Raw genomic sequence first — 20,780 nt, 5'->3', positions numbered from 1 at the left:
AAAATTAGATGATTTGATAAAAATTATAGACAGTTTGTAATAGATACTTGACTGATTTGATGAATCTAAAGGATGGTTAAAAAATAGGTTGGTATATATTTTTTGGAGAAGACGGACTAATTTGTGATGTTCATTTTGAATATTAGGAAGGCAACAGCAAATATAGTTTTATGGCTGTCTTTATTGACATAGAAGAAGCATGTGAGCCACTGTGGAAAGAAGGTTTATTACTAAAACTACATGGGGATGGTGTTAAAGGAAGAATGCACAATTGGATAAGGGACTTTCTCAGGAAAAGGAAAATTCAAGTCGATATTAGACGTGGTACAGGCAAAGGCCTTGAGGAGCTGTCCGCACTTCTTCGATCCCAGCTTTGCCTATAAAAACTATGGAAATCCCTTTGAGAATGAGAGGAGAGAACCTGGGCTTGAAGGTTACTGGTTCAAAATACTTTCTTTTTGTTTATGAGCATTCTGCAAAGAGTTTGATTAATGATTGATGGGAATTTATTGAAATTTATTTTATTTATTTATTTGGAATTTATTTATTTATAAAAAAGAAATGGGAAGAGTGCTTTTATAAATTGAATTAAAGGAAAACTAGAATTTGTTGTAGGAAATGTGAATGAGGGAACTCCTGTTATTCGGGCTGTGACTCCACTGTTTTTTTTACCTGCACCTGACTTATAGTTGCTTGACAAAATGAAGGATACTAATGACAATATTGCAGGTGTATTAAATGATCATTTGAGAAGTGTTTGGTGGTCCTATAGTCACATATACTGATGGATCCAAAGACGGAGAGAGTATGGTTTGTTATAGGCTATATATGGAGGAGAGTTTACACACAGAAGCAGTTGTTTGCCTGATGGGGTCTCGGTCTTAACATGAGGTCAGTGCAATATGATAGGTTATTGTGGTGGATTGAAGACATGAAACCTCATCGTCATCTGTTCAGACTCAGCTGCTGCTCTAATGGCTTTGGAAGGTGATTCTAGTGCTCAGCCAGATCCTGTTTTTGAGGTATTGATTACAATGTAGAGTGAACCAAAAAGGTTGTAGGCTTATTCCTGACACGTAGGAATCAATGCCGACTAGCTAGTTAGCTAGTCTAAAGAGTGCTTTGAGGAGAGAAGTAGTTGATACAGAGGTTCCTATGGGGAAGATAGGATGAAGAAGCATTATGAAAGGAAAAGAATGAGGAATGGATGGATTTTATATTCAGCATAAAAATAAAAATAAAGAATAAAAAAGCGTGTGTCTGGGGGCAATACTTTACACTGCTTGCAGATAATAGGCGACTTAAAATAGTAAAGAAAGTTATACTGTAGATTTTCTAATATCAACAAAAAATGACCCAAGGTTTTCGTATTGTAAGAGTAGTGGCGTTAGCTTCCTGTGGAGGGCAGCAACACGCCCAAGTGTCTAGTCTGCTGCAAAGTATAAGAAGAAGAGGCGAAGAAGAAGAACGGACCAATAGCAGAGCTGACATTTGTGTTTTGAATGAAACGCGGTTGAAGACAGAGCTCAACAGCAGGTTTATTTACCTCATTCTTGTCGCTTTTACAATATCGGTTAACGTTGGCTAACGTTTTGATGGTAAGTGTCAGTTTGACATTATTTTACGTGTTATCCCATGTGATTCATTGTTAGGTTAGTGGGATAAATTACCGTCGTGAGGCGTGTACAAAACCAACGTAACTAACGTTGCGTTAACTCCCAACTTTACTAGGCTAACGTTAGGTTCTAACATTATTAAGATAATCTATTTTAAATGATTGTTACTTTATACATTCAAGTTTGGTATGTTAGCTAGTATGCTAATAATGTTACTTTAGCCAGCTGCCAGTACTAAAAAGAATCATGTTAATAGCTTCTTAGTTAACGTTAACGTTATTTTGTTTGATAACGTATGGCTTAACGTTAGTTTCAGTCACCACCATCAGTTATTCAGTTATAAGGGAACCAAGGTTACTTGGACCGAAATGTGGTTTTGACCACGCAAAAGTAACTTTTTTTTGTCTGTCTTTTCAGTTGTAGAGCTAGTCTGCCTAGCAGCCAAGAGTAATGTCCTCAAGGAAGTCGAGTTCAAATGGGGAAGGCTTGGTAAGACTATTCCTTTCTATCTTGCACACGATACACAGTTAAATTACAACTGAGCAAACTAATAATACTTTGTTCATCTTTTGTTCTTATTAGCCTTCCACCAGAAGTGGAGAGCGCACCCCCTTGAGAAGTCTGCAGAATGAAATCCTGCATCTCTCAACTCCATCCTCCAGGCTCAAATCAAGATCGCTGCCCAATGCTGATGGTGTGAAACTGACAAAGGTAAGTTTAGACTTGTGACTGGAAAAACTTTGCCTCTCAGTTGTTGTCTATGTCTCTTTGAATACTCTTTCTAACCCTCCACTCATTCTAATCAACAGAGAGATGTTCCTCTCTGGGACCCAGACCAACACTCTCACTCTACTCCATCAGCCAAAGTGATGGATGCCAATTCTCCAAACTTTACTGAGAAAGTTCCCACCATTGATACGACTACTACTGAGACAGCTTGTGGACTTGGAGATGTAACATTTAAATCCTTCATCTGCGCTGGTGGTGAGATTGAGATTTCAGGGCCTTCGTTGTTGTCAGAAGGTAGTATTGTTTTGCCTAAGGATCAGGCTACGAAGAACACCGGTGAAACAGAAGATACAATCATCTCTGACAACATGATATTCCAGTCATGCAGTGACCACAGAGAACATCCCTATTATAATCCTGAAGGAGATGCTTCTTCAGTTAACATCGATACAGCATGTCTCAGTGAAAGTTCAAACATGAGACCGGCCTCTGGGAACTTAGATGATTCACATGCCATGCAAAGGTCCTGTGGAGAGAAAGATGTCACTTTTAAATCCTTTATCTGTGATGGAGGTGAGGTGGAAGTTTCAGATATCACCAGACTACCAGATGCGACTATTCCTCTGCCTAAGGCTCAGCTTGGGGAAACCTTACAATGCAACAGTGTAAATTCAAGTATTTTCTCTGATGCCTGTGGCCAACAGTGTCAAGCGGAACATGCAGATCATCCCTACTGTAGCAGTGAAAATGGTCTGGCTCCTTCTATCGCCCATGTCAACACTTTCTCTGAGACTCCAAATGGTGTTGAAAAACCTGCTGATGGACTGAGTGACATAACATTCAAATCATTTATCTGCACTGGGGGAGAGACTGAAGTTTCAGATGGCACTAAACCTGCAGATGAGACTATTCCTCTCCCGACCGGCCAACTTGCGAACAGCAGTGTGTCACACAATGACAGCATTAACCCAAGCATTTCAGCTGTTGACTATAACCTGCAACACAGTAATGACCATTTAGATCACCCATACTGTAATAATGAAAACAATTTATCATCTCCAAGTGGCAACCTCCCCCATGTCCAGGAACCATTACCTTGCAGCCTTGATGCTCTAAGTGAGGTAGAACAAACTAGTCTGGTGGTAGCTGGTGGCCAGAGTGGCAGACAGGGAGATGTCTCGTTCCCTCCTTTCACCACCTGTGCAGGAGGTGAGGTTGAGCATTCAAATGGCACCAAACTGTCAGAGGAGCCTTTCCCTCTGCCTAAGGACCAGGCTGCATTCCAACTCCTGTGCAACAACAGTGTACCCACTGGCATCATACAGAGCCACATCCAAGATCATTGTGAACAGCCCAACTGCAATGTGGAAAGTGAAGAAGCTGTGTTAGACATGGACCCAGCAGGTATCAGTGCACCTACACTGCCCAATACAGCTATAAAGGCAGTGAATGATGTAGATGTAAACTGTCCAGTCCAAGAAACCTCAAAAAAGGATTCGTTACATGCTGAAGATAATGCATTGCCTTCCATGCTCCAGGGAACTGAGTTTTCTGACTGCAGCCAGCTCAAAGCTCTAGCAAAGACTGCCACACCTGTAGAAGTGCAGGAACATCCAGAATGTGACTCTAATGTGCCTTCCAGAAGTGGAGCCATGGAGTCCAGCGGGGCAAAAGACAGTGCCCTAGGCTTATCTGGAAATGGGCCCGTTCTTTCTAACTCTGAAGAAAAGCTGCACGCAGAGAACTTCTCAGATGTTCTGAAAGAGCTGCCAGAATTTCCCTCAGTAGCAACGGCTTTGCAGTTTGAAATGCTCAGTCCAGTTGTTAGGGGGGCCTCTCTAGCCAGAGTACAGGCTCTCATGGATTCTGCTTTGGACCACTTTTTGGCTGAAGATTTTGCTCTGGACGGTGAAAAGAGCTTGGTGGCCCCGGTTAACCCAGACCCCCCTGGGATGTGGACAGGGCCCTTGGACAGCCCCATTCCTCGTCCGCTGTTCAACTCTACAACACTAGGTACTAGATACTGTTATAAACCTCAGCCAGTCCCAGTCACAGAGACAGTTGAGGATATGGGTGTGAAGCCCTGTGCAGTGCCTCTGTCTGAAGCGGAGAAGGCAGTTTTGGATATCCCCTTGATTCCTGATGGTCCCCTGCAGCAGCAGCTCCGGCAGATGGCAGAATTCCTCATCTTGGCATCAGGGAGGATGGGCACTGCTGCCATCTCTGCTCCCGCCCCACCTCCTGCTGCCTGCCCGGTCAGATCAGTGGGGACTACTCCTGCAAAATCCCACAGTGTCTGTGTGGGCACCTCTCCTGTGAAGCTGGTAGACCACAGCTTAAATACATCCGGCCAGTTTGAGAGGAAGAGGGAGTTCTCTGTGGTTGACACCTGCACTGTTACCGACCCTCTCCTATGGAAGTGAGTGTTAGCCCTGAATTTGCTATTTAGTCAAATTAGAGCTGCAACGATTAATCGATTAATCGATTAGTTGTCAACTATTAAATTAATCGCCAACTATTTTGATAATCGATTAATCGGTTTGAGTCATTTTTTTAAGAAAAATAAGTCAAAATTCTCTGATTCCAGCTTCTTAAATGTGAATATCTTCTGGTTTCTTTACTCCTGTATGACAGTAAACTGAATATCTTTGGGTTGTGGACAACACAAGACATTTGAGGATGTCATCTTGGGCTTTGGGAAACACTGATCGACATTTTTCACCATTTTCTGACATTTTATAGACCAAACAACTAATCGATTAATCGAGAAAATAATCGACAGATTAATCGACAATGAAAATAATCGTTAGTTGCAGCCCTAAGTCAAATGTATATATTGCCAGTGATAATTTGTGATTGAATACATGTGTGAGATTGCTTTCTCTGATTTCTTTCCCTGCCTCTCTCTCTTGCCTTCTGTTGATGTGGTCTCAGCGTACCCCCAGGCAGCCTGGAGTGTCTCCCCAGACAAGAGCTGGAGCAGAGGCTGAGGTCCAGCATGATCATGGTGGAGGCCCTGGTGCAGCAGCTGGCTGCAGCCAGGGTGCTTGGATGTCCTGCTGTGGGTCCTGCACCCTCAGACCTCAGGGACAAGCTAGTGCAGACAGACCACACCGAACTTAATCAGGTGAGGGGACATTTCGACAACATCGGTGGTTTATCAATGCCAATGTTGATGTGAGAGTTGAGTTTGAGTTGGTATTACTTTTTGTAAATGGAATTCTTTCACTCTCATGCCCCCAGTTTTACAGTTTAGTGTCGTCTTTGAATTGATTCCTCACAGAAGTCGTAATATTTGATTTAAGGGACTAAATCTTGTTTTTTCTCAATAGACCACAACATACCGAGACCTATATATGACAGCTTTGGGCAGGATTCGTGAGTTGGAGATAGATGAAAGTTCTCTACAGAACTTCATCCAATGTATGCAAGACACAAGGAACACCACGGTGAGACACAGTGAACGATAATGTAATCCATGTGACAAAGTTTAAACTTCATAAATAGAACCCTCTGGTGTGTCACTTTCTTAAGGACCAGAAATGTATTTAATTGTAAATTGTTTTACATTATTGTGTTTAATGATTTAAATCATTGTAATTTTAAAAAAGGAAATTGTATTGAGGCAGTTGTGGCATTGTGTGTATTTGTCCCAACAGACTGCTTTGAGTTGTGACATGGATGCAGCTCTCTGTAACATGAAGCAGATAGGAGACATTGTCAAAGAGGACCACCAGAGCCTTGTTACACAGGTAAACCCATCTTACCCATGTGTCATGACATCTACAGCATGCTTTTCCTATTTGTCTAATTAGCCATTAGGCAACTGTGTATGTGTTGTTACTTGTGTATACTGCAGCTATTGTGCATGTTTACGTGCTATAAATGAGTTGACCATGTGCTTTCCGCCTTTGCTGTTTAGTATGGTCACATGAAGTCCCTGTATGAGAAGTCAAAGGAGATGCAAACTAGGATGATGCAAAAGGTCAAAGACACTCTTCAGCACAGAGAGGACATGAGGCAACAAATGCAAGAGGCCTTCACAGCCAAGGAGGCAGTAAGCACAGTGTTTCATCTGTAATTGTTTGTGGCCTTGGTAGTTGGAGGTGGTTTTTGGTTTTGTTTCCATGTCTATTCCCATCGTTGTCCCAATGGTTCTGCTGCAGGTTGCAACACTAAAACGATTCTTTGTTGGATATTTTGTTATGATAAAGGAGCTATTTCTAAATACCGGGCCTATACTTCTTTGTGCTTTCTGAGGGAAAGATAAGATACACACTGAATCAATGAAGAGAAAACATACTAGTCTTCATTCTAGGAACATTAGTGTGGGTCTAAAGTATGTGTCTGATTGTCTGTTTCCAGGCCTTCAGTGTGATTGAGCAGCTGAAGACGCACTGTGCCGTGCAAATCTCAGGGCTGGAGGAGAGTGTGGGGTCTCACCAAGAACTCATGGCTGCCCTAACCAAGACCTACCCAGAACAGGTACAGTGAACACACACACGCACACACACACACAAACAGCATTGTAGTCCTTGTCAGCATAACCTCCATCTTAATGAGTCTGATTTCATTTTTTTCTATTGCAGGTTGCATTAAACAAGGCCTACGTGGAATCGCTCAACTCAGCTTCTGATCTTTTGACCAAAACCACGAGTGATCAAGCCAGTTTGGCAGAAGAGGTATAGTCAATTTGCTATTTTTCCTTTTTTATAAAAGAGATTCAAGTAATTGCTGGAGGCATCTAACAGTATCTTCACATAGTATTGTGATATCAAAAAATCCACAATCTGCAGTATGGAGTTGAAAGATTTATATCAGTAATGACCATAATCTGATATGTTCAAGTACTACAATGTTTTGTCATAGAACATTTTGTTTAAATTGCATCTTCATCCTTGATACTGTGACAATTGCTCAATATTGAATCATATCATATGACATAGTAGTGTCATATATTTACACCCCTTATGTCGTGGAGGTATGGCGACAGCAATTACAACTTTGTTTTAAATGAAGTGATGCTCAGCCTGTTGCATGGTCATTTGTTCACAGCTCCAGACAGTCTGGTGTCTTCTCCAGAAGACTGCTCCCATGCTTTTGAAGCTGAATGAGAAGGCGGCTGCTGCTCTGAGAGAGAGGGACCAACATATCTCTGCAAAGAACCAAGCTGTAGAGGAGAGAGAGCAGGTTAGTCCTCGATCATTTGGGATACTTACTGCCCTGCACCTTCTTTTATTTATGTGACTTGTAAGAATGAAAAGCCTTGGTTTGACATGATGAAGATGATTATTATTAAACTTGTACACAACAGATCCAAGACGAGTTGAACCAAGCTAATTTGAGTCTCCAAGATGCCGGAGAACAGATTGGTGACTTGAATCTACAGGTGACCATCATGACTTCAGGTAAAACAGAAATAAACATGCTCTACTTGCTTTAGCTATTAATTTCACTCTGCCAATTCATTTTCATTGACTGTTGTGTACACTGTCAAATTGTTCTTGTATTAACCTATATAATAGCAAACTTTTCTGTCTTTTGACTGTACTCTACTTCAGAGATGGGTGTGCTGCGTCAGAAGCTGAGTGAGGGAGAGGAAGAGCGGGCTCAGCTGGAGAGGAAGGTGACGGAGCTGTCTGCCACAGTTTCCTCCACGCTGGCCTCCTACACCTTCCTGGAGCAGGCCCTCGGTGCCAAGGCGACCAAGTATGATCACCACAAGTTTTCTATTATTATATTATAATTATTATATTATTATTTATATTATTAAATCTATTATCTATTTGTACCAAGAGAAAGCTTGAAGAAACAAACAAAAAAACACTCATATACTGAAATACAGCATTCTAGTAAATAATTGTATAATAGTATAATACTAAAAGTATAATATATTAATGTTTTAGGTTGCAGCAGTCGTGGAAAGACGTCCAGCAAGCCAGTGACAGGGCAGACGAGTAAGTGATGATGGTGATTTATCCTACTTAATAGTAACGATACATTCAGAAAACGTTTCAGTTTGATACACGATACTGAGTTCACAGTTTGAAATTGTCACAATATTTTGAGCAAAATCGAAATGAAGGCAGTAATGACTGAAAAAATCTGTTTATTTCTGAGGGAAAACAAAATAAAAGTGCAACCCGTAAACAGGGTGACTACAGGTTTCTGTAAGTTAAATTGAAAACTTTTTAAGACCTTTTTAATACCAGTTCAAATAATATTTAAGACCACAAATTGACAAATTTTTTGTAGTGCAAAATATTGTCATAAACTTTGCCAAACTTTTGTTACATCCCTACCACTTAACTCTACACTAATTTTATAAATAAGTTCCTAGCCAGAACCGTTTAACAAAATTATCTATTTCTGTGGCCACAGTATATTTCCATGGTTATATACCTTATTTGTTTGGTTAGTACTAGTAGTGAAGTGATCACTGTTTCCTCTACGCTCATTGAGCTGGATCCCACAGCTGTGCAGGGCTGCCGCAGTGAAGTAAATGTAAAGGAAACTCAATAATAATGAAAAATGGCAAAACAAATAAGATGTATAACAAAGGTGAGCTTGCTTCTAAGAAAATCTACAATAGCAAATGCAGCACAATTGATATGATGAACTAAACATCCAAGTAAGAGCAATTGTTAAACTGCAGCACATGGAAAGGGCCAAGGAACGAACCCTCTCCCACCCCCCACATCTACAAAAAAAAATTCTACAGGAAACATTGGATCTAAGTTAACTGCTATCTCCTGTTGCTATCTGCTGTTGTCCATGTCCATGTCCAGGCTGGAGGCGTCACTGGGCCAGTCGCAGCAGCATGTGTGTGAGTTGAGCCAGGCTCTGGCCCACAGTGAGGAGCAGCTCAGCCAGCTGCAGGCCCTCTCTCATACACAGAGCACGCAGATCCAGCAGCTCCAGGATGTTTGCACACAGCTCAGCGGTGTGCGGGAAATGAACGAGGTTAGCTTGTGTTGTGTATATGTGTGCGTGGGAGTGGCTAAGAGGCCTCCTGCGGGTTTGGTTTTGCATGTTGCAGGAGGCTCCTTAGTCGCTCCCTGTGTGTGTGCATCTTACACTCTGGGTGGTTTTTGGGTTTTGGACTTGGGATATTTCTGGACAAATTTGCAACTGTTTAACTAAGTGTTAAGAATAAGATAAGCATTGGATGAGCAGATGCATCCATTCATCCATTGCCTATAGCCTGAGAAGATTGATTGAACTGATGAGCTCGGGTCACGGCCCAGTAAAAACTACAGACCTAGCTTCAGTTAGTGCAGATTTATTTTTTCATTACAGAATGTAATTGTAATTCCCCAACCTGTTCCCACGTTCTTCACACAGTTGGATGCTAACTCTTGTTGCAAACAGTTTAAAAGTTTTGTGAATCCACCTTGCTGCCTCAATTGCCTTTTGGTATCTGCCCCAAAAATCAAGATCACAACATCCCTAGTCTTCAGTTTACACAAGTGGAGCAGCAGAGCTTCACAATGTGTCACCTGTTAACAGGACGTTAGTCTTTTGTCTGCGTTTGGGAGAGACTTGGTCATGCACACAGCATGCTCAGTTAATGCAGTTCATGTATACTGTCATCATAGGAATAGCATGTGAATTCTCTTTTAGGGTGGATTTCTGGTATAATTTCCTGGTGTGTCTGTGTCAGTTCTTGCAGATGGAGAATGAGTTGGCAAGGGAGCAGATGGCTGAAAGTGAGTGTACACTCAGGGCCAACCTGCAGGGGCTCAGGGAGAGGAACATCCAGTGTGAGGACCTAAAAGGAGCCCTCAGTCAACTTCAGTAAGCCTCAATGCACAACACCCATTTTTCGAACTTGTAATGAACTTGTGCTGTTTTGGATTATATGATTAAGTGCCAATAATTGAATGTGGAATATGACCTTAGTTTTGCTTTTAGCTTTTCAAAAAAGCAAACCTACAGAGAGATTAGCACCAATAATGATCACATTCAATTTCAAGCCATTGCATTCAATTTCCAATTGTGCCTACAAATTCTGTGTTTTAATACATTTATTCAACAAATTCATGAAAAAAAAAAAAATCAAATCATATTAAACTTCCTAACAATCGGTGTGTAACAGTGTGCTTTCAGTGAGAAATTATTCTGTGTATGTGTGTTTGCAGGCTTGAGAACAAAGCACTGCAGGAACAGCTGGAAACCACGCGGTCCACAGCCAGTGCCGCCCAGCTGGACCTTGGAGAGAAGCTGGCTCAGGCGGGTACTGATGTTGCCTTGCTGCACCACACACTGCGAGGACTGACCAATGAGCTCCATGCAACTCTCAATGACAAGGTAACATACAGAAACTGCTAAACAAAACCCAGTATGGAACTCATCCAGCTTTGACCACAATTTCATGCACACCCATCAGGGGAGAGACACTTCAATCCTCTACCTGTGTGGTATCAAACTTAAAATTTAGATTTTCTACAAATCATGTCAATATTTTAATTAGCAGTATGTACTTGATTAAAGGAACTAAATCTATTTTTGTGAAAATTTAACTTCAATTATGAAGCTTTTTACCTGCAAACTTTCACACTACTCCCATAATCCTCTTTGCGTATTCAAATTGAACTAATGTCATTGCCATAAATGCACTGTGGGGCTGTGGGGAATATATATTTGTTTTCAGTGCAGGGTTATGTATTACTTACTTTTCAGAAACCAGAACCGCCTAAGGATCAAGAGTTGCAGCCAAACCCCAACTTTGAGCGTCGTTACCCTTCCAGCTCCTTTGTAGACAGCATTATGGTTGCATTAACTTTTGAGAATGGGGAAGACATGAAAACAGAGACACCTGCTGGACAAGGTACTGTACTACACCCCAAATATCATTGTATTGCATTGGCTTGCTCTGTGGCTGTGACACACTCGCTCCTCAACAAATTAATGTGCACACTCACACATTTTATAATAGTAATAATAACCATTATTTATAGAGCACTTTTCAAACCGGTGTTACGAAGTGCATTACGAGAGATGATTAAAAATGAAAGCAATAAATAAAAAACAGCAACTGAACAAATAGAGAAAAAAGAATAAAAATAATGTGGTGACTGTGGGCTGAGGTAGGGATATGGACCCTGATTAGGTTATGGGGAGGGTTTTGAACAAGATTATTCTACCAGTCCAATATTACTTACATGCTAACAAAGCTAATATACCAGCAAATGATGGCTAAAAACAAAAGGACAAATGCACAGCCAAAGTAAAACAACAACAGAACAAATACAGACCATAGTTCAAGTAAAAGCAAGCCTAAAAAGTGCCTTTTTAAATGAGTTTTAAAAGAGCACAGAGTTCGCTAGCCTGATCTTGTTGGGCCGGTTGTTCCAGAGCCTATAGAGGCTCTGATGGAGAAAGATTGATCCGCCTTAGTCTTCAACCTAAACTAGAACAACTAAAAGAGCCCTGCCTGAGGATCACAGGCTGCACTTGGGCTTTAAAATGTTAAAGCTCAGCGAGGCACTAGTCCAAGATGTGCCTCAAAGGTGATCAATAAAATTGTAAAATCAATCTTAAATTGCACTGGTAGCCACTTAGCTGAAGCTCAAAACGGAGAAACTCTCTTCTTAGTTCCTGTCAAGAGTCTGTCTGCAACATTTTGGACTCCCTGTAATGTGGATGTACTGTGCTGGGGAAGACGGGTGTTTCCAGGTGATTAAAAGTCAGAAAAGAAGCTCTAATTTGTTGTGGAAAACACTGGAAACTGACAATGGAGAATAATATTATGTTTGATAATTATAATGCTCAAGGGTAGCATGTTGAGAAAAGGATTGGACCCACAGTCGGCCCCAGGGGAACACCACAGGTAGCTTGCCAGTGATGACCGTGACTCCCGAGTAGCAACAGAAAAAGTTCTAACAGGCAGATGGGAGGAAAAACCAGTCCAGAGTGATACCAGAGATGCTGACCCAGTGATTGAGATGCTCAAGTGGGAGAGAATGATGAACTGGCTCAAAGGCTGCAGTATGAAGTAGGAGAAGTAAAACAGGATTTTCCTTCATCAGCCACTAAAAGCAAGTTATTTATCACCTTGAGAAGGTTTGTTTCAGTGCTCTGAAGAGCCGTAAAATCAGATTAAAACTCCATCACTGCTCATAATGCAACTAATGATTTGGCCGCTAAAAACCTTGGACAGGAATGGCAATTTATAGATCTGTCTGTGTCTGTATTTGTATGAAGAACGAGGCTCAAGAGTTTCTTAAGGAGAGGTTCAACAACAGTGTTCCTAAAATGATTCTGACTTATGTTCTCTTGTAATTATTTGTTGTATTTTTTTTCAATACTCTACAGCTTTTCTGTATTCTCTGTTGCTGCAATGGCCCAATTTTCAAACCGCAATAATTTTTACCTGAAGCCCTCTCCAGACAGCATTAGCCTTTCTAGGGGAGGTCAGGTGTTTGGTAATTATTACCTCAGGACCCCAGGAATTTTATCCCATCTGTAATGAACATGTCAGTGATTTCCTCCGACTGCCTCTGTAAAAGTTCTGTCTGAAATTGCCTACTGTGTTTTGAGTTAACTCTGACGTCCTGGGGTAATTTTAATCCTTTCCGGATCGATGTCTGGTGTTTGATGCAATTATTGACTTGCTCACCCGCCATCTGGATTACAAGGGCCATATAACCAGTGGGGGGGTGGAGCAGCATCATTCATGAATTGGAGTCTCATGAAGAGGGTGTTTTTGTGTTTTCTTGTACTGTGTAGAGCAGCATCACTCTTTACAATGGTGTGGAGCCATTTGAAGAGAGTTTTGCCTGTGTTGCTGTACGGTAGGTGACATTGTGTCTGTGGATTACCACATTCCCCCATTAAATTATTTTAACATCCAGACAGATGAAATTACCTGTGTGCATGAGAAAAATCAAATTACAAACCTCCCCCCCGGTAATACAGCTGCCGTCCGGTGAGGGCTTAAGTTTCATCTAATCTAATCACCTTGGGCAATTAAAAAGCTAAGTTGTAGTTCACTGTCTCTTCAGTCTCCTCAGACGTGCCTGAGCCCCAGTGTGAGGCTTTGTTCAGCGGGACGAGCGCCTTCACCCGCATCGCAGCCGTCACCCCTAAAAAGAATCTGAGTGAGGCAGAGTTTGAGCGAGAGCAGGAGCAGAGCAATGTGGCGGAGCTGCTGGCTGACCTGGGCAACACCGTCTCAGAGCTCGTCTCCACCCTGAAGTTGGTGAAACAACACAAGGATGCCCAGCTGGAAGAGCTGCACAACACCATGTATGTCCTGAGAAATGTGTGTGTGTGTGTGTGTGTGTGTGTGTGTGTGTCAGCCGTTACACTTATTTCATGTGGAATTTGTTTCAGTAGGGAGATAAGAATATACCTGACAAATGAGCTTCACACTTGAGAACATGTCTAGAAAAAAGTGCATTGTTCATTTTACATATGCTTAATGTAATTTTTAGGCAGCCTGTGTGTTTTCTTTATATCATTGTCCAATGTATTGTTTCAGCTCTGATCTGCAGGGGGAGCTGCAGGCCGCAGCCAGCAGACACAAGGCTGAGGTGTGGGAGCTTAAGGATCAGGTTAGCTCTCTGAACAGCCAGGTAGAGAAGGGCAACCTGGCATTGCAACAGAAAGCTCAGGTAAGAACTACACTACAATGCCTTCAGCTATGATGCCTGACAAAGTTTAGAGAGTGGCTGCAAAAGAGCGTTGACTGACAGAATTGGTCCAGCGGCCAATGTCAGGAGAAGGCTGAAATGTTCCTTTAAAAATGTTTTCTCTTCATACAGGATGAGAAAACGGTGACAAAGTTGTTCGCAGAAATAAATGAGGCCCAGGAACTCCTGAATAAACTCAAGACTGACAATAACGTAAGGACCAAAATCGGAACGCTTCAACAAATGTTACCAAGAATATTTTATTTTCCACAAATTGTGTGCTGCTTGCCATATGTAACAGTGTCTTTTATTCCCCCCGATTTACGTAGGACTTGCGTAAGGACGTGGCTGAGCTTCGTCGCACTCTCCAGCAGTCACAGGTGGAGTGTCAGGTCCTCAGAGAAGAGCTGAGGAAAGCTGGCAGCCAGTCAGCTAACCCAGCGCATTTTGTGGATGAGAAGATCCGCTTACTGAAAGAGGTACGATCCAATCACTTATGGTGTGTATATTACCAGCTACTCTGTGACAGCAAAGTTGTACATAAATACATGAATGCATCATTTAGTATTCCCATGTCCTCCCACTGTCTCTGAAGCTGATCTTTGTGCTTCATTTAATTTTTTTTCATCGTATTCCTGCCCAAGGATGGTTTGACTCTTACACTTACATCCATCTCTTTCATTCCTTTGCTAGGTGGAGAGACTTAAGGGGAGCCTTCAGGGGATGGAGCAGGCCAAGGCCAAGCTCCTGGAAAGAGCAAAGAGACATGTGAGTACCGGACATATATACTGATATTCATGGCTATATACTGGCATCTATGTTTCTCCTCTTGGAAGAAGATGAGATCGTCTGCTTCATGCATCATGCCAGTAAAGGAGCTCAGGATTGTCTTTAAAGTCACAATGAAATGGCATTTTGAGAGCATCTTGCATCTTTAATGTGATGTATTTCCTGTTGAAACAGGATGTTGGGGCGGGATTATTCAAAAGTGTAAACCAATGGGATATCAGTTAAGGAGAGTGGCAGTTTTATTTGATGAGAGGGGCGGGATTGTTGAAAATCTGTGATGGTTTTATTGGTTGGAATTTTTCTGTACAGACAAAGTCACTACTAATGATTTTCTGTTTTTTTTTTAAGGAAGTAAAAGTAATGACATTTTGATATTACAAATACTAGAAGATTTTTGTCTTGTTTTTTTTGTTTTTTTTTTGCGTAAATTGTCAAATACGTCTATGGTATGATCGTTTGAATGAGCTAAAAATGCAAAAAAAAAATAATTTCCATGTGAGTTTAAAGCCAGGATCTGAGCCAATGTGTTCATGATGTTCTAATGTCTCTACAGCAAATGATCCACCAAGTCAACCAGCAGAAAATGGAAAGTGAGCTCCGTGTGTTGGACAACATGATTGAGAGAGTCAGAAAGGTGAGAGGTGGATCTTGTTTTTGGTTTGATGCTTTTTTTTTTTTTAACATCGCTGCCTTCTTAATGCTGCCTTGTGTATTTGGTATGTTGTCCAGATTATTTAGTATGGATACTTGAAGTAATGGATGTTGTCTTCTGTTTTCCCCACACAGACCCTGCTGTCCATGCCAGAGGTCGTGAAAAATTGTGAACAGCTCAAACAGCTTGTCGAATACATTGGTTGACATGTTCTTTATTGTCACTTCTGTTTTATTGTATTTATATGTTTTAGATTTTCCTGGCTATAAGTGTTTTTCTTTTAAATTTTAGCCTTCTGTATAATAAATTTAAATTCAGAAATAAATGTTTTTTTATCAGTAGTAATGGTCTCTTTTCTTTTTTTCTTGTGCTGTTTGCTACAGTACAGAGCAAAGGCAATTGTTCACTTAAAATGGATGCTTCCTTCTCAAAATATTAGTGTCTACTTTGGGACAACACATGAATTTTACTAAGGTTAACGGAAACACATATCAACACAATATGCTATTAGCATATGTTATGTTGAAAAGTAACACAGATGTGTGTAGATCGCACGTCCTTTTCAAGTGTTGGCAGTCATACATTTGTTTTCTCCACCAGGTGGTAGTGAAAATGAGCAAATTGTTTCAGTGTAGTATTTTGAGATGGCCATTTAATGGCAAGTGTTATGATTTTATTATTAATAGCAAGCATACTATTTATGCTTTTGATTTAATTTATCATACACACTATGGGTTGATGAATGTCAACTTGATTCACGTACTATAGTTTATGGTTGTATCAGCATATTGAATGCAAGGCATCAGTTAATAGTGCTTTGATATATGACTGATATTTCACTGTGTTGTTTGCGTATAGTTTTGAAGGGGAAAGAGATGAGTTCAGTAAAACCAAAGTGGTAGAAAGTGAAAAATGTCTTAAGTATTTTGATACTAATTTATATCCTGGTTTTTACCCAAAATAATATGTGATTTCATTTTAGTTTGACAAGAAATACAACATATAGAATTTCAATCAGAATATATTGCCTTTCTACCTACTGTGTTTATATAATCTTCCCCAGTGAATGATGTTTTTTTTCCTCACTGCACAGTTCAGCAATGAACAGTAAAAGTAGGACAGGTGTGCTCATATTCATATGAATGTGGACAGCACTTTGATGTGATTGGATGAACTGCGCTAAAATACTGCTGATATTCTGTCTTTATCAAGCTCCAGCTTACTGCTACTCAATGCACACTATTTTTTCCTTTACATACACATATCTGTAGTGATGGACTGACACAGCTGGAGCAAATACCTGTGCCATTTCTCTGTTTTCTCAGGGCAATTGTCCCACACTAGAGAAGAAGAATAAAGCGCACACCTCGCTTGTCTCCTGGGCTGCGGTGCAGGAATTCAAAACCCCCAAATGGATCAAGTTAAAGGAAATGACAGGGTTCCGCACACGTGTCCTCTTTGCACGTTAAAATTTATTTTGTTGACGTTTCGATACAGAGACCTTTCTCACGACAGTGTTGTCCCACACTGTCAGAGTATGCCATTTACAGTTTGTTATTTTAATCCCCATGCCTTTTCTTTTGCCTTTATAGATATTGCTGCTCTCATTTTACATCTTTAGATAATGCAGTGTATGAAAAGACAGGCCTCATTCTAACCTCTAAATTGTTATTCTTTAGTGTAAAGCCTATATCTATATTAATGACATGTTTATTACTTTTGAGAAAGAAAATCCCATTTTGGATTTGGCTCTTGAAAGCTACCTTGAAATATGCCAACCAAGCTGATGTTTGTCAGTCAAATCTCTGCTGTATATGACCTTTATTACTGTTAAGTTGAGTGAAGTTCACTTTTTTGTAGTTTTGTGTAATTCAGTGAGATTGTGGGCATCCGTCATTTGCTGATCACTGTCATCCTCTTTTAATCCACATACATTTAAAGATTAAACTGCACTCAAGATAAACAAGGGTCAACATGTCCACTGTAGTAACCTTAGTTTTGAAGAAGTCAAGTCATGGCTGTCAGCAAAGCCTCATTTTGCTCACAAAATCAAGTGCATTCACTGCAGTAAAGCGTTTCCTTATGTGCCTCATCTTGTCTCATGTGTAATCTTATCTCGGTATGGAAGTGGGACTTGTGTTTAGATAAAGGACTCCCACTACTTAGCTTTATAGGTTAAAATATCGGGTTCCAAGTCAATTCATTTTCTTGATTAGTAGATCTGCGTGGCAGATTAGCTGTGGCTCTCTGTCTAAGTGCTGTGTTGATGTCTGGACATGATAATTGAGGCCGGTCATGGTGACTGATAATACTGCGGCTCCAGACAACACTTCAAACCCAGCTGAGCTGAAACAGAGTAATGCAAGCTAACACAAAGGAAGGAGAAGAAATGTTTGAAAGCATTTTTTTGTGAGGAGGCAAAAATATTTTACTGGATCTATTTGTACTCCTGTTTTGGAAAATCATAGAATTTTCAATTATTACAATTGTGTTCTGGAGGTTAAAGGATTTATTTACAAATCTATAAATTCTGGTTTGCCCTTTTTGGCATGGTTACTTGAATGGCTAATAGCTATAATTATTTATAACATTAATAAAATATTTTAAACTTCAAGAATAGATACACTTTATAATTCTGCATTTATTTCCAAAGAAGGCAACCTATTATATGCATTTACCACTTGCCAACAAAATACATGCAAAAAACACGTTCTTCAAACAAACCATTTATCACAAAGCCTATGAACATGAAGGACAATAATTTATACTAACATTTCTTAAGTTTGAACTCACCAGTAATGTAGAATTAAACTCACACATTCCATTAATGAAAAACAAGCTTGTAACCACAGAAGACATTAGGTGAATTTCACGCTTTGAGGTGTTGCAAAGTTGCCCTGACCTTTAAATACAAATATTTATTGTAAATGTAAAGATAAATCACCATCAATATTGAAAATGTTTTGCTCAATGTTGTACTTTTTTTTTTTTTTTATCTTAAATTTAAGTGCATTGCAGTCCATATATTATTTATATATAGTACATCGCAATTAAGGCAGGAAAGGTCTTTTTACTCAGTCTATTCAGTTTTGTGTTTTTCATTAATCACATTAAAAAGAAAAGAAGAATCACTGCAACAGTTGTGTCCAGAAATGTCTAGTTCATTCGCTGTCCTCAAGCCTCTGACGCTTGGTAACACGGGACAAAACACAATTTCCTCTACATTCCCCTGTCCGCTCAGCAGCTCAGATAGCAGACACAAACCTGTCCATATTCCCTGGGTATGTGGGGTGTCTCAGGTAACCCCCAGTGTTGGCAATAGGACCTGCAGCACCATTATACTGGGAGAAAGAGCCTAACTGGACCGGGGAAACCCTGCCGTAATGGTCCACTGTCTCCACAGACCCTGGGGGTGAGGGATGGAGGCGTCCCGTCACTCCGTACCCCTGGGGGTGGCCCTGTCCGTACGAGCCCTGGGTGGGGTGGTGGTGGTGCGGGTGGCCGTTCGGCCCGGAGTAGGTGAACCCAGCGTGAGCGGAGGAGCGGGGCGGCAGGGCCCCTCTGCACGGCTGGCTCTGGAAGCCCGGAGGTCCCAGGCTGCAGGGGCTGGATCCATTCGGAGCCCCTTCGGGACTGAAGCTCCGGCTGGGCTGCTGCATCACCTCCGGCCCCTGAGCTCCTAGTACGCTGGCTGGAGCCGGGTGCCCTATGAGGTTGTTGATGCTGAACATGCGGGTCTGACCTGGTCCGAACCCAGGAGGTGATGGGGAGGGATAGTAGGCGGAAGGCAGCTGCTGCCCGTAGGTCGGACTGACTGCCATGTTGGGGTAGACTGAGTTGGTGTACGCTGCTGATCGGGCAATCTGGACAGGAGAGAACACGGGCGACTCGTGGACGTATGAGGTGTAGGTGCTGAAGTCGCAGCGCTTGAACCTCTTCCTGCGCCTCAGGAAGCTGCCGCTCTCAAACATGTCCTCAGCATTGGGGTCCAAGGCCCAGTAGTTGCCCTTCCCCGGCCGCCCTGGTTCCCGAGGGATCTTGATAAAGCAATCATTGAGGGTCAAGTTATGGCGGATGGAGTTCTGCCATTTCTTAGAATTGTCCCTGTAGAAGGGGAAGCGCTCTGTGATGAACTTGTAGATGCCTCCCAAAGTCAGCTTGCGGTCGGGGGAGTTCGCTATGGCCATGGAGATGAGTGCGATGTAACTGTAGGGGGGCTTCCCTCGCTGCAGCGGCCTCTTCCTCCTGCGGCCTCGGGGCTGCTCCTCAGTCTGCGGCGGAGGGTTGGAGGCCGGCAAGGAGATCTCTGCTGGAGAATCTTTCTCCACTTTGACCACTGGCATTGTCATGGATGGTTCAAAATGTCCCCAGAAAGATAGATGATAGAAGTGAACTCACTGTAAATGCTGCACAATACTAGTACTACTTCCACAGTATGTCTGAGGAAACAGATTCGACCTTAGACAGAGGAAAGCGAAACAAGAGATCTGCCCAACAGACAGTCATGCCAGAGAGAGATTACATTTGCTTTGAACAACTCACTGTCTTTGAGTCCAGAAATCAGCAGTTCTTCGAAAGCGGTGAATTTAGTTGTCTTTCCAAGAGACTCCGTGTCATTAAATGCAATTGCTTATTCCCAGAGTATGTCGTCGGGGTGAAGTTGAAGAGTGAAGGTGAGAGAGCACCATGCGTGTTGTTCAAGGTGTGTGTGAGAGTGAGTCACTGAGTTACCTGAAGGCTGTATTACCTCCACACTGCACCTGAGGGACCACACCTCCCCTAAACATATCACATGCTCTTGACATACCTAAGCTTTATAAGGGTCTATTGTTCATGTTCTACAAAGTGCACATGCTTTGTGGTGGAAAATTTCTATTTCAAGTGTTTTGACATTTTTGTTCTGTGTTTTTGAGAATTGTGAATGCAATAAATATCTGACTTAAAATGGTCGACTCTGAATCAGAGTATTTTTTTCTGATTAGAAGAGCTAAAACGTTTTATTAGTTGTGGATCAAAAATCTGCACAGAATTTTTTTTTTATTTTGAATGTTAATCAAGTTTTATTACCTTTTTGTATTTATCTGCACCTATCAGATTTATTCTCTTCAGGAATCTTTGTTTTTCAGTGACCAGAACTGTAAAACTGAAACAAACATCTTTTCCTCTTAATATTCAAATCCACTTCTAAAGTAGACCTCAGGTTATTTTAAAAAGTCCAAAATGGGCCATGTTGTTTTGACGTTTAACACTAAAAGACCTCTTTAGTGGTAACTTAACCTACGTATTGTTTTTCTACCTTGCTTCCTTGTTTGTTTTGTGCCAGTGGTTGGACAAGCCAGCTGTGTTAAGAGATGTAAA

The 20,780-nt window shown here is 41.4% G+C and overlaps 2 protein-coding genes across 3 annotated transcripts; one reads left to right on the top strand and one right to left on the bottom strand.

Annotated features, from left to right (window-relative positions):
- The first annotated feature begins 1,518 nt into the window (after window positions 1-1,518).
- spag5 (sperm associated antigen 5) lies at window positions 1,519-15,743 on the top strand. Its single transcript, XM_078282548.1, has 25 exons — window positions 1,519-1,598; window positions 2,034-2,105; window positions 2,199-2,327; window positions 2,426-4,764; window positions 5,280-5,472; window positions 5,678-5,794; window positions 6,005-6,097; window positions 6,268-6,402; window positions 6,711-6,830; window positions 6,935-7,027; window positions 7,401-7,535; window positions 7,660-7,753; window positions 7,907-8,054; window positions 8,252-8,302; window positions 9,134-9,308; window positions 10,009-10,142; window positions 10,487-10,655; window positions 11,028-11,175; window positions 13,352-13,595; window positions 13,831-13,963; window positions 14,114-14,194; window positions 14,311-14,460; window positions 14,675-14,749; window positions 15,324-15,404; window positions 15,557-15,743. The coding sequence occupies exons 2-25, from the start codon at window positions 2,067-2,069 to the stop codon at window positions 15,626-15,628; spliced, it is 5,148 nt and encodes a 1,715-aa protein (XP_078138674.1). The 5' UTR covers window positions 1,519-1,598; window positions 2,034-2,066; the 3' UTR covers window positions 15,629-15,743.
- A 2,228-nt stretch (window positions 15,744-17,971) lies between these two features.
- On the bottom strand, window positions 17,972-20,128 carry foxe1 (forkhead box E1). 2 transcript variants are annotated; one of them, XM_071912265.2, is made up of 2 exons: window positions 19,965-20,128; window positions 17,972-19,758 (listed from the first exon to the last, which is right to left on the bottom strand). In XM_071912265.2, coding segments are annotated over exons 1-2 (1,092 nt in total). In that variant the 5' UTR covers window positions 19,966-20,128; the 3' UTR covers window positions 17,972-18,667. The 2 variants fall into 2 exon arrangements, with proteins under 2 accessions (XP_071768366.1, XP_071768359.1); XM_071912258.2 differs by having other exon boundaries at window positions 17,972-20,128.
- Window positions 20,129-20,780: the final 652 nt, after the last annotated feature.

This window comes from Centroberyx gerrardi, chromosome 3, assembly GCF_048128805.1.
Source record: "Centroberyx gerrardi isolate f3 chromosome 3, fCenGer3.hap1.cur.20231027, whole genome shotgun sequence".
Lineage (NCBI taxonomy): Eukaryota > Metazoa > Chordata > Actinopteri > Beryciformes > Berycidae > Centroberyx > Centroberyx gerrardi.
This window is presented reverse-complemented; position numbering and strand designations above follow the sequence as displayed.

Excerpts from the sequence above, each read along its gene's own strand:
- spag5 (XM_078282548.1), top strand. The coding sequence starts at position 2,067 with ATGTCCTCAAGGAAGTCGAGTTCAAATGGGGAAGGCTTG. Across the intron at positions 6,831-6,934 it reads CCAAGACCTACCCAGAACAG|GTTGCATTAAACAAGGCCTA; the intron begins GTACAGTGAACA and ends TTTCTATTGCAG. Across the intron at positions 11,176-13,351 it reads AGAGACACCTGCTGGACAAG|TCTCCTCAGACGTGCCTGAG; the intron begins GTACTGTACTAC and ends CTGTCTCTTCAG.
- foxe1 (XM_071912258.2), bottom strand. The coding sequence starts at position 19,771 with ATGACAATGCCAGTGGTCAAAGTGGAGAAAGATTCTCCAGCAGAGATC.